The following is a 17,173-nucleotide window of genomic DNA, read 5'->3' on the forward strand; positions in this document are numbered from 1 at the left end:
TCCTCTAGCTCCATGACTGCCTGGATGCTGCCTTGCTCCTGCCTTGATGATAATGGACTGAACCTCCTAACCTGTAAACCAGCCCGAATTAAATGTCCTTTATAAGAGTTACCTTGGCCATGGTGTCTGTTCACAGCAGGAAAACCTTGACTAATACATTATGTATTAGCCCGAGGAGAATCAAGAACACTGTCCAATCATCTCTGCTTTGTGCTTCAGAAAGGGACTTCTCAAGGAAAAAGGTGAGTGAGAAAAAGGGGGTGGACTTTTAAAAGTAGCAACATTGAATGCCTCTGCACCTAACTCACAATGCGAGCTCAAGGCTTAGAACACCCACGGTGGAAGGAGGAAACCAACCCTTACAAGTTGTCCTCCGACCTTTGCATAACATGGGCTATAAAACATGTCCCTTCTTCTCCACACACAATACAATAAATTTAGTAATATTTTTTCTTTTAGAAAAAGGAGGGACTCTGCAAAACTTTATTTCTAATCCTAATAGCAGAAGCAAGAGCCACCATTGTTCCAGAACACAGACCAAATGCTACAGTGTAGGTAGGAATATATTGCCAGCTCTATTAGCACATGGTAGAACTATTAGCTTTATTAGCACATGGTAGAACTAAAAGCTCTGTCCTAGTCTGTGCAATTAGGTCAGTTGAGGGAGGTTCTGCTCCTCAAGATTTAAAATCTAAAATTCTCAGAGAAAGGAGGACTCATTCTACGTCCATTTCCCAGAAGCTGACAAGCAAGACAGGCTCACAGTTTCTGCTTTTTGATTTCTTAGTGTTTGTTCTTTTAATTCTACTCGCCTTCCAAAAATCAGTAAATCCAATACTGATAGAAGAAAGACCTGCTGAACATGCACTTATAATCCAGGCACTTGGGAGACTGAGGCTACCCTGGGATGCAGAGGGTGTTACCTCCCATCTGGAACACAAAACCAAACAAAGAAACCACCTGGATGTCAGCACAAGAATTCAGCTGATGATTCAAGGGCATAGGTCCAAGTTTTGAGAAAACTGAGCTAAACTACTTAGTAATCTCACAGAATGCTAACTATAAAATTGATTGTCCACACATCCACACATCTACCTGTTCACACATCCATCTGGCAATCCACCCCCACCAACCCATCTATGCCCCATTCTTTTTCATTTACCCACCTACTCATCAGTCCAACCACCTACCCACCCGTTCACCCACCTACCCACTCATCCACCCATCCATCCACCCACACATCCTTCCACCCATCCATCCACCCACACATTCCCCTGTCAATACATCCACACTCCTACCAATTTATCACCCATCATCCAGGAACCCATTTGTTCACCTGTCTATCCAACCACTCATCAACCCATCTATGTATTCATCTACATACTCACCCATCTAACAATCAAACAGAAAGAAAGAAAGAAAGAAAGAAAGAAAGAAAGAAAGAAAGAAAGAAAGAAGAGAGGGAGGGAGGAAAGGAAGGAAAAAGGAAGGAAGGAAGGATGAAAGAAAGGAAGGAAGGAAAGATGGAAGGAAGAAAGGAGAAGAGAGAAGAGGAGAGGAGGGGAGGGAAAGGGAAAGGGAAAAGGGGAAAGGGGAAAGGGGAAAAAAGGGAAAAGGGAAAAGGGAAAAAAGGGAAAAGGGAAAAGGGAAAAAGGAAAAAAGGGAAAAAAGGGGAAAAGGGGGAAAGGGAAAAAAGGGGGGAAAAGGGAAAAAAAGGGAAAAGGGGGGAAAGGGAAAAAGGGGGAAAAGGGGAAAAAGGGGGGAAAAGGGAAAAAAGGGGAAAGGGAAAAAAGGGGGGAAAGGGAGAAAAGGAGAAAAAGGAAAAAAGAGAAAAAGGGGAAAAGGGGGAAAAATGGAAAAAAGGGAAAAAGGGGAAAAAGGGGAAAAAGATAAAGGGGAGGGAAGGGAAGGGAAGGGAAGGGAAGGGAAGGGAAGGGAGAAGGGAAGGGGGAGGGGGAGGGGGAAGGGGAGGGGGAAGGGAAGGGAAGGGAAGGGAAGGGAAGGGAAGGGAAGGGAAGGGAAGGGAAGGGAAGGGAAGGGAGAAAAAAGAAAAGAAAAAAAAAACCTGTGTGAGAATACTTAAATAAAGTAATGGATTAGGTGCAACTATGATAAATTTTATTTTAGGAAAAAAAAAACTTTTAAACTTTTAAATTTATAAGCCAAACTTTTTAATTTGGCTTACAATCTGGGGTTGAAGGTCAGGGAAGAATTCTGAAGAAAAATGGGTCACTCAATACCTAAGAGCTGAGTAGGCAGAAGGCAGCAGAATGGCTGTTAACAAGGTGGTCAATCAAGAAAGGACATGTGACAGGAAGAACCATGACCAGAGATGTGACCCAAGCCAGAGATGACATTGGGAGGTGGGGGCCTGGGCTGAGGAATGAAATCACTGGGGCAATGCTCAAGACTCTGATGTGTCCTGACTTGAATTTGTAAGAGTTCCCTGTGGTTTTTATATGCAGAATACACAAGAGGAGGAAGAGGCTGAAGTTAGACCAGGGAGAATAATCAAGGGAAAAGCACCCAGCCTTCCAGGGTTCCTTCAGACATGGAGCTCTGTGTTGTTCTTGTATGATTACATCTGCCACGGTTGCAGTTTTGATCTGATGACTTGTGTTGTTAACTTCACCCTTTGCAGACATCTATGCTCCTTTCCCTTTAGGTAAACTCAAACTATACAGCAAGGATTGACACAAAGATGAGCAAGTAGCCCTGAGTGCATGCCCCCATCTATTACTTAAGTTCATGTTTAGTCCTATCCCATAATACTTAAGAAGGTAAATTTATTTGCAAACAAGCAATTACATTAATAATGGGCCTTAATCCACCATGACCTGTGCCTGTAGAAGATTCATCTCCAAGTGCTAAAACTATTGAACTGAGCTATTCAGGGGCATCATAAGATGGAAATATTTAAAAACCACCACTCTCTACCACCCATCCATTCATCCAACAATGAACAAACAAAACAAACATGCAAGCTGAGGGCAGACAGGATGGAAATTCTGTCCAGAAGGAAGATGAGTGGAAGAGCAGAAAGCCATCTACAAACCACAGAGAAGACGTAAGAAAACAACCACAAGATACCTTGATCACTGGCTTTTAGCTTTGAGATTGAGAAAACAATTTTTTTTTCTTATTTAAGCCAAAATGTTTTCTGCTGTTATAGCACTACTAGAAAACCAACATGTGGCAGATTAAGAACAAAAATCTAACCCCAAACCACAACCCAGGATACATTCTAGAAAATGTGCTCCCTTGATGAACTTAAAATATACTTATTCCTCAGGAAATTGATCAGAGGTGTGTGGCAATGGGGGATGGGGACTAGGGATAGTCACCAGAAGGTCTCAGATGCCAGGAAAACAAGAGGCTCCCAGGACCCAACGGGGATGATATTAGCTGAAGTACCCAACAAAGGGGAGAGAACCTGTAGAGACCATATCCAGAGGTTAGCCATGGACCCTGGTTGAGGGATGGGGTCACCCATCCATCTCCAAAGTTTTAACTCAGAATTTCTCTTGTCTAAAGGAAATACAGGGACAAAGAGTAGAACAGAGACTGAAGGAAAGGCCAGACAGGGACTGCCCCACCTGGGGATCCATCTCATATGCAGACACCAAACCGAGACACTATTGCTGATGCCAAGAAGTGCTTGCTGACAGGAACCTGATATTGCTGTCTCCAGGCCAGATCCTGACCAATACAGATGCAGAAACTTGCAGCCAACCATCAGCCTGAGCATGGGGAACCCCAATGGAGGAGTCAGGAGATGGACTGAAAGAGCTGAAAGGGTTTGCAACGCCATAGGAAGAACAACAAATATCAAGCAACCAGACTCCCCAGAGCTCCCAGGGACTAAACACCAACCAAAGAGTACACATGGGTGTCCTATGGCTCCAGCCTCATACATAGCAGAGGAGGTCTGGTATTATCTGGTATCAATGGGAGGGGAGGCCCTTGGTCCTATGAAGGCTTGACCTCCAGCTTAGGGTAATGCTAGGGTGGTGAGGTGGGAGTGGGTGGGTAGGTGGGAGAATACTCTCATAGAAGCAGAGGGAGGAGAGATGGGATAGGAGGTTTGTGGAGGGGAAACCAGGAAGGGAGGGCTAAAATTTGAAATGTAAATAAGTAAAATAACCATTTTTTTAAAGAGAGATTAATGTATCACAGAGATTCTGAAGAGTAAGAGCTGGGGTAAGAGTCAAAAGATCTCAAGGAAATGTGCTCCACATGCAAAGCAAACTTAGCTGTCATTCAGTGAAACCTGCATTGCTCAGGCCTCTGGCAGCAGGTGTCAACATGGTGGCGCTCATAGACACACAAGGTCGCACCTGTGCCATCTAGACCATCAAAAGCAGCTAGGGGCAGTGTTTCCAAAGCCTGACTGCCTTACACAGTGGAGAACTGCAAGATTCCCTCCACTCTAATTTTTTTATTCTATTCACCAAGCATGCGCCATTCATACATCTCCTGGTCTACCCCATATAAAATATTCTGGAGTACAATAATAATTTTATGATAGGGCACACGACCTCGGGATTTAAGCTAGAAGAATGTAAATTTCGCTGTTCATGTAGGGTTGAACCAGTGGTCTACACTGTCCACACTCCCTCAGGACTCAGTATCTCTTTCTGCCCATGCTCTGGAGCTACGGTGACTCAGTTTCATTTTCCAGTATCTTATCAGGAAATACCTTCTTTCTCTTCGAGGTCTCGTTGGCTTTATCTTCCCATGAAAGCACAGCTAGCACGGTCCTCTCACTTTATTCCAGAATGAGACTCTCTTTGTAAACATTCCCTTAAAGTTAAAACTGCTCTTTCTTTTCTGGCAATGAAAGGAAAAAAGATGTATTTTTCCTGTTCTGTCTAAAATATCAAAACCAAACAGCTGGTACCTCCTAAATGCAAACACCTTGTTGGCTCCCAGTTCTATTTGCACTCTCTCTGGGACTTCCCCATAACTGCCACCCTCCAAATCCCCCCTTCTCTCTGCTCTTCAGCATCCTTTCTCTCCATTAGACACTCACACATAAACTGTGCAGTGACAAAGACACTTTGGTCACTACACGGGCGCATATTTTCTCCTTGTCTTTTGCTTTTTTGAAGCGTATCTCAAGCTGACCATGCTGTGGATTTGCTATGTATCCAGTGATGACCTAGAACTTCTGATCCTCCTGCCTCCACCTCCCCCGTGCTCAAATTATGAGTGTAACATTATGTCTGCTTTATTCTAGGCTTCCTGTATGCTAGGCAAGCAATCTACCAAATGAGCTTCATCCTCAGCCCCAATGTACATGGGCGTCCTTTGCTTCAGGCTTCTTCTGATTGGGTTGTTTTGCAAATATAGACAGGACTGAATATTAAATGTGCATATGATCATGACCAGAGACATACAGTCTGTGTACATGCTTCAGAGGACACAATGTACAATGTCATGGGTTTGTCTTTGGCTTGAAGTAAACCTACAGAAAGATGAAAGGTTTGATAAGCATTTTATTTTATTTCGCATATTCTATTGCTTTGGGCCCTAGATATTACAGAGGAATAGGGTTGAAAAGAAACAGTAAGGAAAGACAGATTCCACATGGGTTCCTTACAGAGAAAGAGTTACCTGGCAAAGCCAACGCCCCTGCTGACTCCATTAGCATCCCTCAGGATTCTGGTGGATATCACATGTCCAAAGGGCTTTAGCATGTTCTCCAGCTCCTGTTCATCCATGGAGATGGGAAGGTTTGAGATGTATAGATTCGTAGGGTCTTGCTCTTGTTGCTAGGGGAAGAAAAAGAAACAAATGCAGTGAGATCTATGGACAAGCACTGCACACAAATTGCAAACTGGAGTCTGACATCCTCCTCCGTTCTCTTAGGCCAATGCTTCCAAGGATGGCTTCAAATGCCTGAGGTACTCCAGGGTGACTGTCCTGGTTAGGGTTACTGTTGATGTGATGATATTGTTCCTCTGTGACTCCTGCTGGTGTCTAGTTGGCATAAAACTAGTCTGTACACTGGCTTAGAACTCATGACCCTCCTGAGCCAACCTCCCAAGTGCTGGGAGGACAGGCATGCATCTGGAGACAGGTGTGCATCACCATATCTGCCCACTCCCATCCTAGGTGGAACATTTCTCATAAAAAAATAATGCCATCTATGAAATCCAAGCTCTCTTGTAAAAATACGTACAAGCTTATACTGGAGTTGAGCTCAGATCACATATATAATCATACGCTATCCATGAGGCATCCAGAAATGACACCTCAAATCTCAGAGGGCAATCTCATCTTTCCCACCTTTATTAAGTGCTTGTGATGTGCTATGCATGACTTATGCAAACTGGGCTGTGACAGCAACACTTGCATGGATTTGTCTCTTTTCATAGCCTCATGGGCAGGAGTCTCATTGTTACTATAGATCTGGACTATCCAGTTCACCTTCTCACCTGAAGGAAACAGTTTGTAACTTCTCTCGGGTGTAGCTTCATATGACCAGCATCACTACATCTGCACTTTGAGATTACTGGTGGTGTACTAAGGGTTCCTGAGCAAGCACAGCATGGGTGCAGCAGCAGACCTTAATGGAGACTGCCCCTGAGTGTTTGGAGCATGTATGACATAGATCCACGAGACAAGGGACTCATTTGCAACCACAGCGGGACAGAGGAGGGCAGGGCAAGAGTTTACTGTGTATTTGATGGTGGCAATACACAATTAGCATTGTGAATTATTTCTGGGATTTTCTATTTACTAGTTTCAGATTGTGGTTTTCTATGCAGCTAACTGAAGTTCCGGAAGGCCAGCTAGTCACTGGAGGACATTCTACAGCCACTGCCCTTGCTGCAGCACTCCTGACACACATCTCTGATCACAAATGCTGTATTTGTTAAGCCATCCTTCTGGGTACTTACCATGCAGTTTTCATTCATTATTCCTGTACAATATCATTCTCATGTTGGAGAGGATGCATTCAATCACTATGTGTCCCTATGATACAGCCGACAAGTGTGAGAAGCAGGGCAAAGTCCCTAGACCATCATCAATGCCACAAGCCTTATTACTCCTTGACACTTCCATGATGTGAGCCAGAAATTCAGTATCAACATTACCTGAAGCCAGGTATGGGATGCATGCCTATAATCCCAGAACTTAGAAGGTAGAGACATAAAAGTTAGAAGTTTCCAGCTAGCCTCAGCTACATCGTAATTCTGAAGGCTATCTGGGCATCATGAGAGTCTCTCCCAAAATAAATAAAGTGAAAATAAATTTTAAAAATTTTAAGCATCACCTGAAACTGGTTAGAAATATAAAATCTTAGGGACACCTTGAGATACTGATCATGAACTCCAAACTCAAGCTGATTTTGACAAGCCCTCCAAAAGATTCTCATAATGGCATCAATTTGAGAGATGCCATATCAGACCAAGCAGGAATACTTATATGTAAATGAGCTCATTATGTCCAATATTTCATTGAGTGGTAATATTGCTTATGGAAGCTTTGTTTAGTAGCATAGGGAAAAAAACCACAACTGCTAGCATTCTCTGTATGTGTGAACACTTTATAATTCACATATGGATTAATAAACAGAAACATAGTTACCTGTATATTAAAACAATAGTATTGTCAGAAGCAAACCATGATAAGAACATCATGATTAATCACAAATATCAACATAAGTTAGACATTTAATTGAAACACTATAATTTAGCCAAAACCAAACCAAACTAAAACAAAACAAAAACCACCATCACCACCGCCACCACCACCACCACCAACAACAACAACAACAACAACAACAGCAACAACAAAACTTAGCATTAAGAGTAAACAAAACTAAACTGTCAAAAGAAATCCAGAAATCTTCTAGAATGAGTAGATGTATAATTTTAAAAATAGTGAGAGACTATGAAAATGAAATTCCAAATATTTTAGGTCAAGAAATAATTTTGATATAAAACTAAACTGCATTAGTTTTAACAACTTATGCAGATAGGTGTAGATGGTCTTCTGTAACTTTATGTTTTTTCTTCCAATCTTCTCCACCCCTTTTCTTCCACCCTTTCAAACCCCTGCCTCTAGATAAGAGAGTAAAAAGGATAGAGGTGTATGGTGGTTTGAACAGATTGGTCCCCATAGACTTATGTGTCTTTGAATGCTTGGCCATAGGGAGTGGCACTATTACCTCATTGGAGTAGGTGTGGCCTTGTTGGAGGAAGTGTGTCACTGTGTAGGTCGGCTTTGAAGTCTCATATATGCTTACCCTCTTGCCAGTACAGAAGATAGTCCCCTCCTTGCTGCCTGCAGATGAAGATGTAGAACTCTTGGCTCCTTCAGCGCCATGCCTGCCTGGATGTTGCCATGTTTCCTGCTATTATAATTGATTAAACCTCTGAAACTATAAGCCATCCCCAATTAAATGCTGTCCATAAGAGTTGCCTTAGTCATGATATCTCTTCACAGTAATGAAGCCTCAACTGAGACAAGGGAAAGGGGGAGCAATGTTATCTTTGGACTGCTTCCTGCTAATTGGGGGTATTGAGTTTGATTTTCCACATCACAATATCTGATTTCTTTTTCTTGTTTCTTCTTTGCACATGGCTATTTAACAAACAGAGGCCAATAACAACCAACAACCAACCACAAACCAACCAACAACAACCAACAACAACTACCAACAGCAACCAACAGCAACCAACAGCAACCAACCACTAACCCGCTCTGTTTCTGAGGGCCCTGGCGTTGATATTCCCTCTGAAAAGTCCCCAGAATTCCAAATGTTACACAATCGCAGAAACTCTCCGCAGCTGGCAAAATCCCACCCCTGCTAGAGCATGGGGGAAGTCACACCAAACTGCAGTGGATATCTGATGCAGGCCCATACCCCACACCTGGGATTCAAATGAAAACAGAGTTCTCTCTCTCTCTCTCTCTCTCTCTCTCTCTCTCTCTCTCTCTCTCTGTATGTTTAAAGAAACTAAAATTCTCACTACAGATAGGTCACAATTTTTTAGTAATTCTTGAAATGAACAGGACATTGTCATAGAGAGATAACTCAGTGGTTAAGTCTCTTGTGAGACAATGCCAGGGCCTGGCAAACACAGAAGTGGATGCTCACAGTCAGCTATTGGATGGATCACAGGGCCCCCAGTGGAGGAGCTAGAGAAAGTACCCAAGGAGCTGAAGTGATCTGCAATCCTTTAGGTGGAACAACAATATGAGCTAACCAATACGCCCCCCCACCCCCGGAGCTCATGTCTCTAGCTGCATATGAATCAGAAGATGGCCTAGTCGGCCATCAGTGGAAAGAGAGGCCCATTGGTCGTGCAAACTTTATATGCCTCAGTACAGGGGAATGCCAGGGCCAAGAAGTGGGAGTGGGTGGGTAGGGGAGTGGGTGGGGGAGCGTGTGGGGGACTTTTGGGATAGCATTGGAAATGTAAATGAAATAAATACCCAATAAAAATGTGGAAAAAAAAAGAATGCTTGTTGCTCTTCTAGACACCCTGGGTTCCGTTCTCAGCACACACAAACCCCAGCTCTAGAGGATCTGATTCCCTCTTCTGTGCTTGCACACATGGGGTAAAAATACACACATGCACATGTGGTACAATATATACATACAGGAAAACACTCATACACATAAAATCTAAAATCCATAAAATATCTAAAGAAATCTGTCATCGAGCTTATTATTTAAACATAAATTATTTTTTAAACATTTTTTACTACCAGGAAAGTAGCAAGAATAAACGTATCTCTCTGTGAAGGGCCACAGTTTTAACATTTGGGAATGGTGTTTGTGTGAAGAATATACAACTTAGATCCTGGTTTCATCTCCTCTCCCCTCTCTCACATACACACACAAACAAATGAAGACACACACACACATGCAAAAACACACAGAAACAAACACACATAAAATATACTATCACCAACAAATGTCAAATGATATGATCAGAAAAAGAAAATGAGATTATTTTTCTATTAACTGGCTGAAGCGCGCCCCCCCCCTCTTTTTCCTTCTCTTTCTCTGTGTGTTTGTCTCCCTTTTCCTGATGCTTCAGATACATAGTAATGAGCCTTATGCACATAGAACCTTCAACTTTTACAGCATTTTTACTATCCATCACTTAATTTTAATCTTCCCATCATAATTGTAAAGGTATCTTGGCAAATATCATCATTCGTATTGGATAATGAGGAAAGAGAGCCATGAAAGATTCATCACCCTGCCTAAGGACAATCTGGTAATTAGTGACAGAGTTAGAATTAGACTAAGAATCAACTCGGTGCCTTCAACCAGCTGTGTTCCCCCAAGTTTCAATCATTTGCATATCAGCTCTCAGATTATTATTATCATTATTATTATTATTGTTGTTGTCTGCAATGTACAACTTAGTTAAAATTTTAAATTAGCTTTTCTAAAGCTAACATGCCTTAAGGACTTAAATAAACTAATTTTTAAAACACGACTTCATGTTATGACTGTACTAGAAGAGTCAGAGCGTCCTGCCATAAATAGAAAGTTACTCTCAGAACAGTGGCCAGATTAAGGAACTAATGGTATTTATTTGAGGGAGGCTTTGACATTTCTAGTTGTCTCTGATTCCAGGGGGATTCTCAAGGAGGAGAGGTGAGAGACACATTAACATATTTGTTTGAACATATTTGGGAAGAATAAGTTCAACAAAGATCTAAAAAAAAAAAAAGCATTGTTTTAATGCATTGGGGGAAGGAGGATGGCGACTAATGGGAAACCCCAGGGGTTCACTCAGGAACTCCTTGAGACAGGGTTTCTGGGCTTTGTCAATTAGGCTGGACTGGCTATCTAGAGAGTACTAGATAGATACCTATCTCCTGGGGCTGGGATCAATGCACCAATCACTGAATCTGCAATTTTTACATATTGTTATGGTTTGAATGAGAATGGCCCCCATATGCTGATACATTTGTCTACTTGGTTCACAGGTGATGGAACTGTTTGGGAAGGATTAGGAATCATGGCCATGTTGGAGGAGGGAAGTCACTAGGGGCAGGCTTTAAAAGGCTTGCATCATCCTGTTAGCACATTTTCTGCCTGATGGTGGTTGTCCCAAGATGTAAGCTCTCAGCTACTCTCCAGCACCATGCCTGCCAGCCTGCTGCCAAAGCACTCCACTGTGATGAACATGGATTCAAGTTCTCTGAAACTGCACATCCCAAATATATGCTTTCCTTTATAAGTTGCCTTGGTGAAGGTATATTTTCACAGCAATAGAAAAGTAACTAGGCCACGTGGGTCTGGGCAGGACCAACCTCAGATCATCACACGCGCATGACAAGCACTTTAGCAACAGGCCTCTCTCCCCCTCACTAGGAACAACATGGCTTTCTATGGAACATACATTGAAGAATACATGCTCAACCCCTTAGGAGTCTCTTCACTTGTCCAGACCTTACCAATAGATGGACTGTAGCCCATGGAAGACTTATGATATGGTTGGAGCTGATCCAACCCTCTGCACTCCTTTGCCCTTGGTAAAACTGAATAACCCAAGACACCTACATCACTGTCCCAGACAGTGCTGGGGCTTTTCTCATTTTCTGTAGGCTAGTAAATCCCAATTCAAATTCACATCTGAACTCCCTAAGTGTAGATCACACTGCAGTCACTCAGCAACATACTCGGAACACCCACAACATCGTCCACAAGGGACTGCCTAGTAAGCTACTTTCTGAATCTAAATTCAAACAGCAAGGCCAGCTCCTTAATTGGTATGCACAGAAACAGTATAGCACTTGATGGGGTCATTCCTTAATTTGTATTCACAGAGAGAACACGGCTTTGGGCAGTGATATTCATTAAATAATTCCAGCTCTTGAAATGCAGTGTTAGTCTTGAATATATTGGCTGACAATAGAATTTAAGTTCTTCCTGGAATGAACTTTAAAATACTACACACCCTATATTTCCACTTACAATTTTATTTACACATCACACGTATCTTAAATAGTCATCTGGGAGAAGGCTGACTGGTGTTATAAACCAAATGAGTTCTTTTAACTGTTTGGAAGAACTTTACCTATGATAGTCATAGGACATTAACGGTTTTCTTGGATTGTTTGATCAGTTTGCTTGTCTCTTTATTTTGAGACAAAGTCTTGCTTGCTCCAGGCTGATCTGGAGCTCACTCTGTGGCTAAGCAACACTTGGCCTTGCTGTCTTGGGTCCTGAGTACCAGGATGATAGGCATGAGTCTGCATTTGGCCTCCTTGCTGCTGGTCACTGCAGACCTCACATAGGCTTGGCCAGTGGTCTAACATCTGAGCTCCTTATCCACCCTCTGGCCTAATTCCTTCAGAAGAGGCAGCTCCAGAATGACTCTAAGGAGCAGCTAATTCATCTGATTTTGTCATTTAACATACAGAGAAAATAAAAGTTAAGGGATTGGTGTTGGTTGTGTTGAGGTTATCCCACAGATTTGAAATGTGCTGGAGATAAACTAGGTAAGATCTAGTCCTTCTACACATGCTCCAGAGATCTTACCTATTTATAATGTGGAGGTTGCCCTTCACATTCGAGGACTAGAGAACCACGTGGCTCTATGGAGTGCTATCAATACACAAACGAGTACCTCTGAGTTGTTTGATTCCTTTTCGCTTGACTTACAGAGTTCCAAGATTTGCTTAGCATCGTTTCCCCTGTCCCCACAGCCAGCGAAGGAGCACTGTGCTGAATACATGAGTTGGTAAAAGTTACAGCTGCCATGTATCGAATTGTCTGTGTCACCATCAGTAACTCCTCCCTTCTGGCCTGGCTGTACATCACTTCACCTGAACAGGGATTTCTTGACATATCACCTAGTTGTATTAATCTTGTTCATGGAAAATTTAGAAAAGCAGTTTCCCTGTTGTTAACGTGAATAGAAATGTGTCATTTCATCCAAGAATACATGTTCCCTGAAATTGCTTCCTCCTTTTCTTTCCCTCAATGTTTTTGTGTGCATTAGCTGTTCCAATGGGGTTAGTTCATTTCAAATTTGCTTCTTTTTTAGTTAGTGTAGTGTCAGAATACTGGAGCATTTAAATGAGAGAAAGGGGGTAAGGGGTGGTCATGGAGAGAGGGAATGTGGCTCACATCTAGGTCAAGCTGGTAGGGAAGTAGTCAGGCCTTAGCAGGCCTGGAGGTCACTGAGCATGGAACATTCTCCTATAATCAGTACTTGTAAAACCGAGAACAGAAGCTTCAGGATTGTAATTACCAGTCCAGAGGATGAGATCTGAGTCATGTCTCTGGCCCTGGGCAGAGACAGAACATTCTGAACTTCCCAGAAGGTCATAAGATTATGATATGGCCGGAGGCTTTCTGGTAAAGAACAAAGACATTCTACTTCACCAGGCCTCAAGAGTTAGTCTAAAGCGGGCCTGCCAATCACCGGGCCGGAAAATTCCCGGCAGGAAAGCTGTTTTAGAGACCTTAAGAAATAGTGTGACCTGCCTCATGCATAGGCTGCACAGTGATCTGCCCTTGGAACTTTCACCCATGAGTGTCACTTTAGCAGGGACAGTGACACAGAGGAGCTCAGCATATGGATGAGACATGCTCATTGCAGCACTATCCAAAATAGCCAAGACTGAGAACCCGCTGCAATGGTTGTCAAATGATAATGGTTAACGCAAATGGGTTTACCTACCACGGTATGATAGTCAGCCACACCAGGAATGGAAGTCTGCCATTTGAGACAACTTGGAGATTATATCTGGTGAAATAAGCCAGGTAGAGCAAAGCAAGCATCGTACCACTCACTTATGCAATGGACGTAGGATAGTTGTTTCCACTAACACTGGAAGCAGAGAGCCAGTGAGATGGCTCATCAGGTAATGATGCTTGCTGCTGATCCTGACGACCCCAGTTCAATCCCTAGGGCCATATGGTCAAAGAGAACAGACTCCTTTAGCAATGTCTTCTGACCACCCACTGCTTTGTCATGGCTACATGACACCCATGCTATACACCCATGCTAAAAGTAATTTTAAGAAGTTGAGTGTAAAGTGGGGGCTACTGGAGGTTGGGAAGAGTAGTGGGATGAAGGGGAAGGGGAAAATTCGCAGGTACCATGGTACAGTTATACAGAAGCAAGTACCCAGTATATAGTACATAGTACCCAGTACACAGGAGCAAGAAGTTCTGCTGGCCTTTGGCCCTGGATATCAACTACAGATAACAAGACTGTGTTGCACATTTCAGAAAGCCAGAAGAAATCATTTTGACAGTCGTCATCATCAATATCAATGTAAATATTTGCAGAAAAAAATATATTTAATGGGATCTTAGTGATGTACAATGTGTACGTGAAGGAAATGAACTCAGCCTATGGGTAAAACTTGAGGAAGAACAACTCCCCCCCCCCAATAAAAATGAATACAGTCCTCTACGAAAGACAAGATATAGAGTGTTTTGTGTATTTCAGATTTAATGCAAGCACAGCACTGGCGCATGGAAGTGAAGCCTCTGGTCCAGTGAGAAGGTACGGTTTTGGAGAATGTAGAGTAGACTTGCAGTGACATGGATCCCTGATAGCCCGAGCCGCTGGTCCCGGGTGGCTTTTGTTCTGCCTCTTCTGGGCAGTCATGGGTTGAGATGCATGTGACTGAACAAGCAAGTGTCTGAGCCTTCTGTCCAGAAGCAGCCAAGTGGTTATGTTCTTTCCTGGTTTTCCTGGACTCCTGCCATATGTCACACTTGACCGTGATGTGTTCAGAATCATCGGCTCCCAGCTCTGGAGGATGCCTTGACCTGTGAGAACCTGCTAAACATACACTGTACAATACAGCAATCTCTTAATAGGTCCCTTATAATATACTGCAATGCCACAAAGACCATGGCTTCGTCCTGACAATACTGCTAACCAAAAATGAAGCCAGGGAACAAGGCTACAGAAAGCAACTCAATACTGTGAACAGAGTCTACATTTCTTGGTCACTCTTCCACTCTGAGAAGCTCTTAGGGAGTCTATATTATCGAGCAGCATAGTGTCCTGGAAAAAAAAGGGAGTCCTCTGAATTGCTAAGGGTTACTTCAAGTACCAAATTATAGATCTTGTACATATACTGCCATAAGTTATGATATTCTTTTATTATTCCACTAAAAAGAAGATATAGGAGGAGAAGAAAAAGAAAAGAGAAAAAGTAGGAGGAGAAGGAGAAGGAAAATGTGGAATAAAAAGAGGAGAAGAAAGAGAAGGAGAAGAAGAAGCAGAAGCCGAACAGAAGCAGCAAAGGGGGAAGGGGACAGGGGACGGGGAGGGAGAGGGAGAGGGAAGAGGGTGAGAGAGAGAGAGAGAGAGAGAGAGAGAGAGAGAGAGAGAGAGAGAGAGAGAACCATTGATTCTTGTATCTGATTCTGGTGAGGTCATAGNGAGGGGGAGGGGGAGAGGGAGAGGGAGAAAAAGGAAGAAGAGAAGGAAGAAGAAGAAGAAGAAGAAGAAGAAGAAGAAGAAGAAGAAGAAGAAGAAGGAAGAAGGAAGGAAGTAGGAGAAGGAAGAAGGAGAAGAAGAGGAAGAAGAAGAAAAAGAAGAAGGAAGAAGAAGAAGGAAGAAGGAAGGAAGTAGGAAGGAAGAAGGAAAAGGAAGGAAAAGGAAGGAGAAGAAGAGGAAGAAGAGGAAGAAGAGGAAGAGGAGGAAGAGGAAGAAGAAGAAGAAGAAGAAGAAGATGATGATGATGATGATGATGATCATGGTGGTGCATACTATTAATCCCAGCACTCAGGGAGGCAGAGGCAGGTGAATTTCTGAATTTGAGGGTAGCCTGGTCTACAGAAGGAGTTCCAGGGCTACAGAGAGAAACCCTACCTCAAAAATATCAACAACAAATAAACAAACAACAAACAGAAATAATTATCTACCTAGAAGACACAGGCACAGGGATGAAGCTCAACTTTATATTTAGTCTGCACACAGAGATATGTCACTGAGGTACAATCCATTCAGGACATGAAATTCCACTCATGGACAACCAATCTCACCAGGCTGTGTAGACAACAGCCTCAGAACACAGCATAAACAATGACAGAATCATGAACGTCTGCAAAATTATGGTCAGTTGATAAAATACAAGACCTTTCAGTCGATTTGAGTTTGTGGTATACAATGATTAAGGTGTGGATAGATATACTCAGAGTTCTTTATCTACTTATACAGAAATGTCAGTGTCCTTATCTAACTCACTACCAGGTGCAGTGAGTATACACCAGTAAAAGAAGTGAACAACTAAATATGAATAACTTTCTAGTGTGATTTCATCCCAGTTGTTTTCATGAGAAAGACACTGAGAATATTCATTGCCACGTGGGATTAATGCTAACATCATTTTACATAAATTATTTGCTTTTAGTATTATAATCATTTCAGGGTTATTATCTAGCAATGTGCCAAGAACTATACTCTAAAGCTATTTAAATTCATTATACTTTTATGGCTTCAAAGAAAAACCCTGAGGTAGAGTCTATTCATATCCCCATTTTACATGCAAGAAAGCCCAGGTTAAGAGAAGCTCTGGGCTCACACAGCTGTTGAGAAATCCAGCCAGAAGTGAATCCAATGGATTCGATACAGATGCTGTAGACACACTGTGTTTAACGGCTGAATCACAACTTTTTAAGAGATTAAAATAAGGACTATATTGCTGGCTGGATTCCTATAGCGTTTCCCCGAGGAATAAGCTACTTACCGAAATACTTCACCTTCTTAAGAATAAACATCTTAATGACACTGGGGAAATGAGTGTCCAGAGGGTAACTGATGTTAAGCCTTACTAGTGAGACAGGAACTGTGACGTTTTCCCAATATGGAGGAAAATAAAGCCAACTTTCTTCTAACCTCTACTTCAAGAGGATTATACCAACAAAAGCTACCTTTGATATGTGGAAAGTGGAGAATGCAGCTCTGTATACAAACGAGCTGTTGTCTTGCTGCTTTGCTTGAACCCACTTTTACTTCTAAGTTAGCCCTGCCAGTTTCACAGAAAACCGACTCTGTGAGGCCATGCACATGTCACTGGAGAGGAAACAGCCAGGAACAGGTTGGCAGTTCAAAACTAATTCAGCCACACATTAAAACTCTGTTAATCCAGATGGAGGGGGGCAGCATACCTAGGCTGATGCAATCCAAGCTCTCCAAGGAGAACCTGAACAGCTTGC

General features: G+C 42.6%; 1 protein-coding gene across 3 annotated transcripts in view; it reads right to left on the reverse strand.

Annotated features, from left to right (window-relative positions):
* The window catches only part of Rbms3 (RNA binding motif single stranded interacting protein 3), a 672,329-nt gene that overhangs the window by 232,182 nt on the left and 422,974 nt on the right, over nucleotides 1-17,173 (reverse strand). For all 3 annotated transcript variants that reach the window (XM_029481347.1, XM_021171492.2, XM_029481346.1), the window contains exon 5: nucleotides 5,617-5,774. In XM_029481347.1, coding sequence (XP_029337207.1) covers nucleotides 5,617-5,774 — 158 coding nt within the window. The remainder of the gene's footprint in view (nucleotides 1-5,616; nucleotides 5,775-17,173) is intronic.

Source organism: Mus caroli, chromosome 9 (assembly GCF_900094665.2).
Source record: "Mus caroli chromosome 9, CAROLI_EIJ_v1.1, whole genome shotgun sequence".
NCBI lineage: Eukaryota > Metazoa > Chordata > Mammalia > Rodentia > Muridae > Mus > Mus caroli.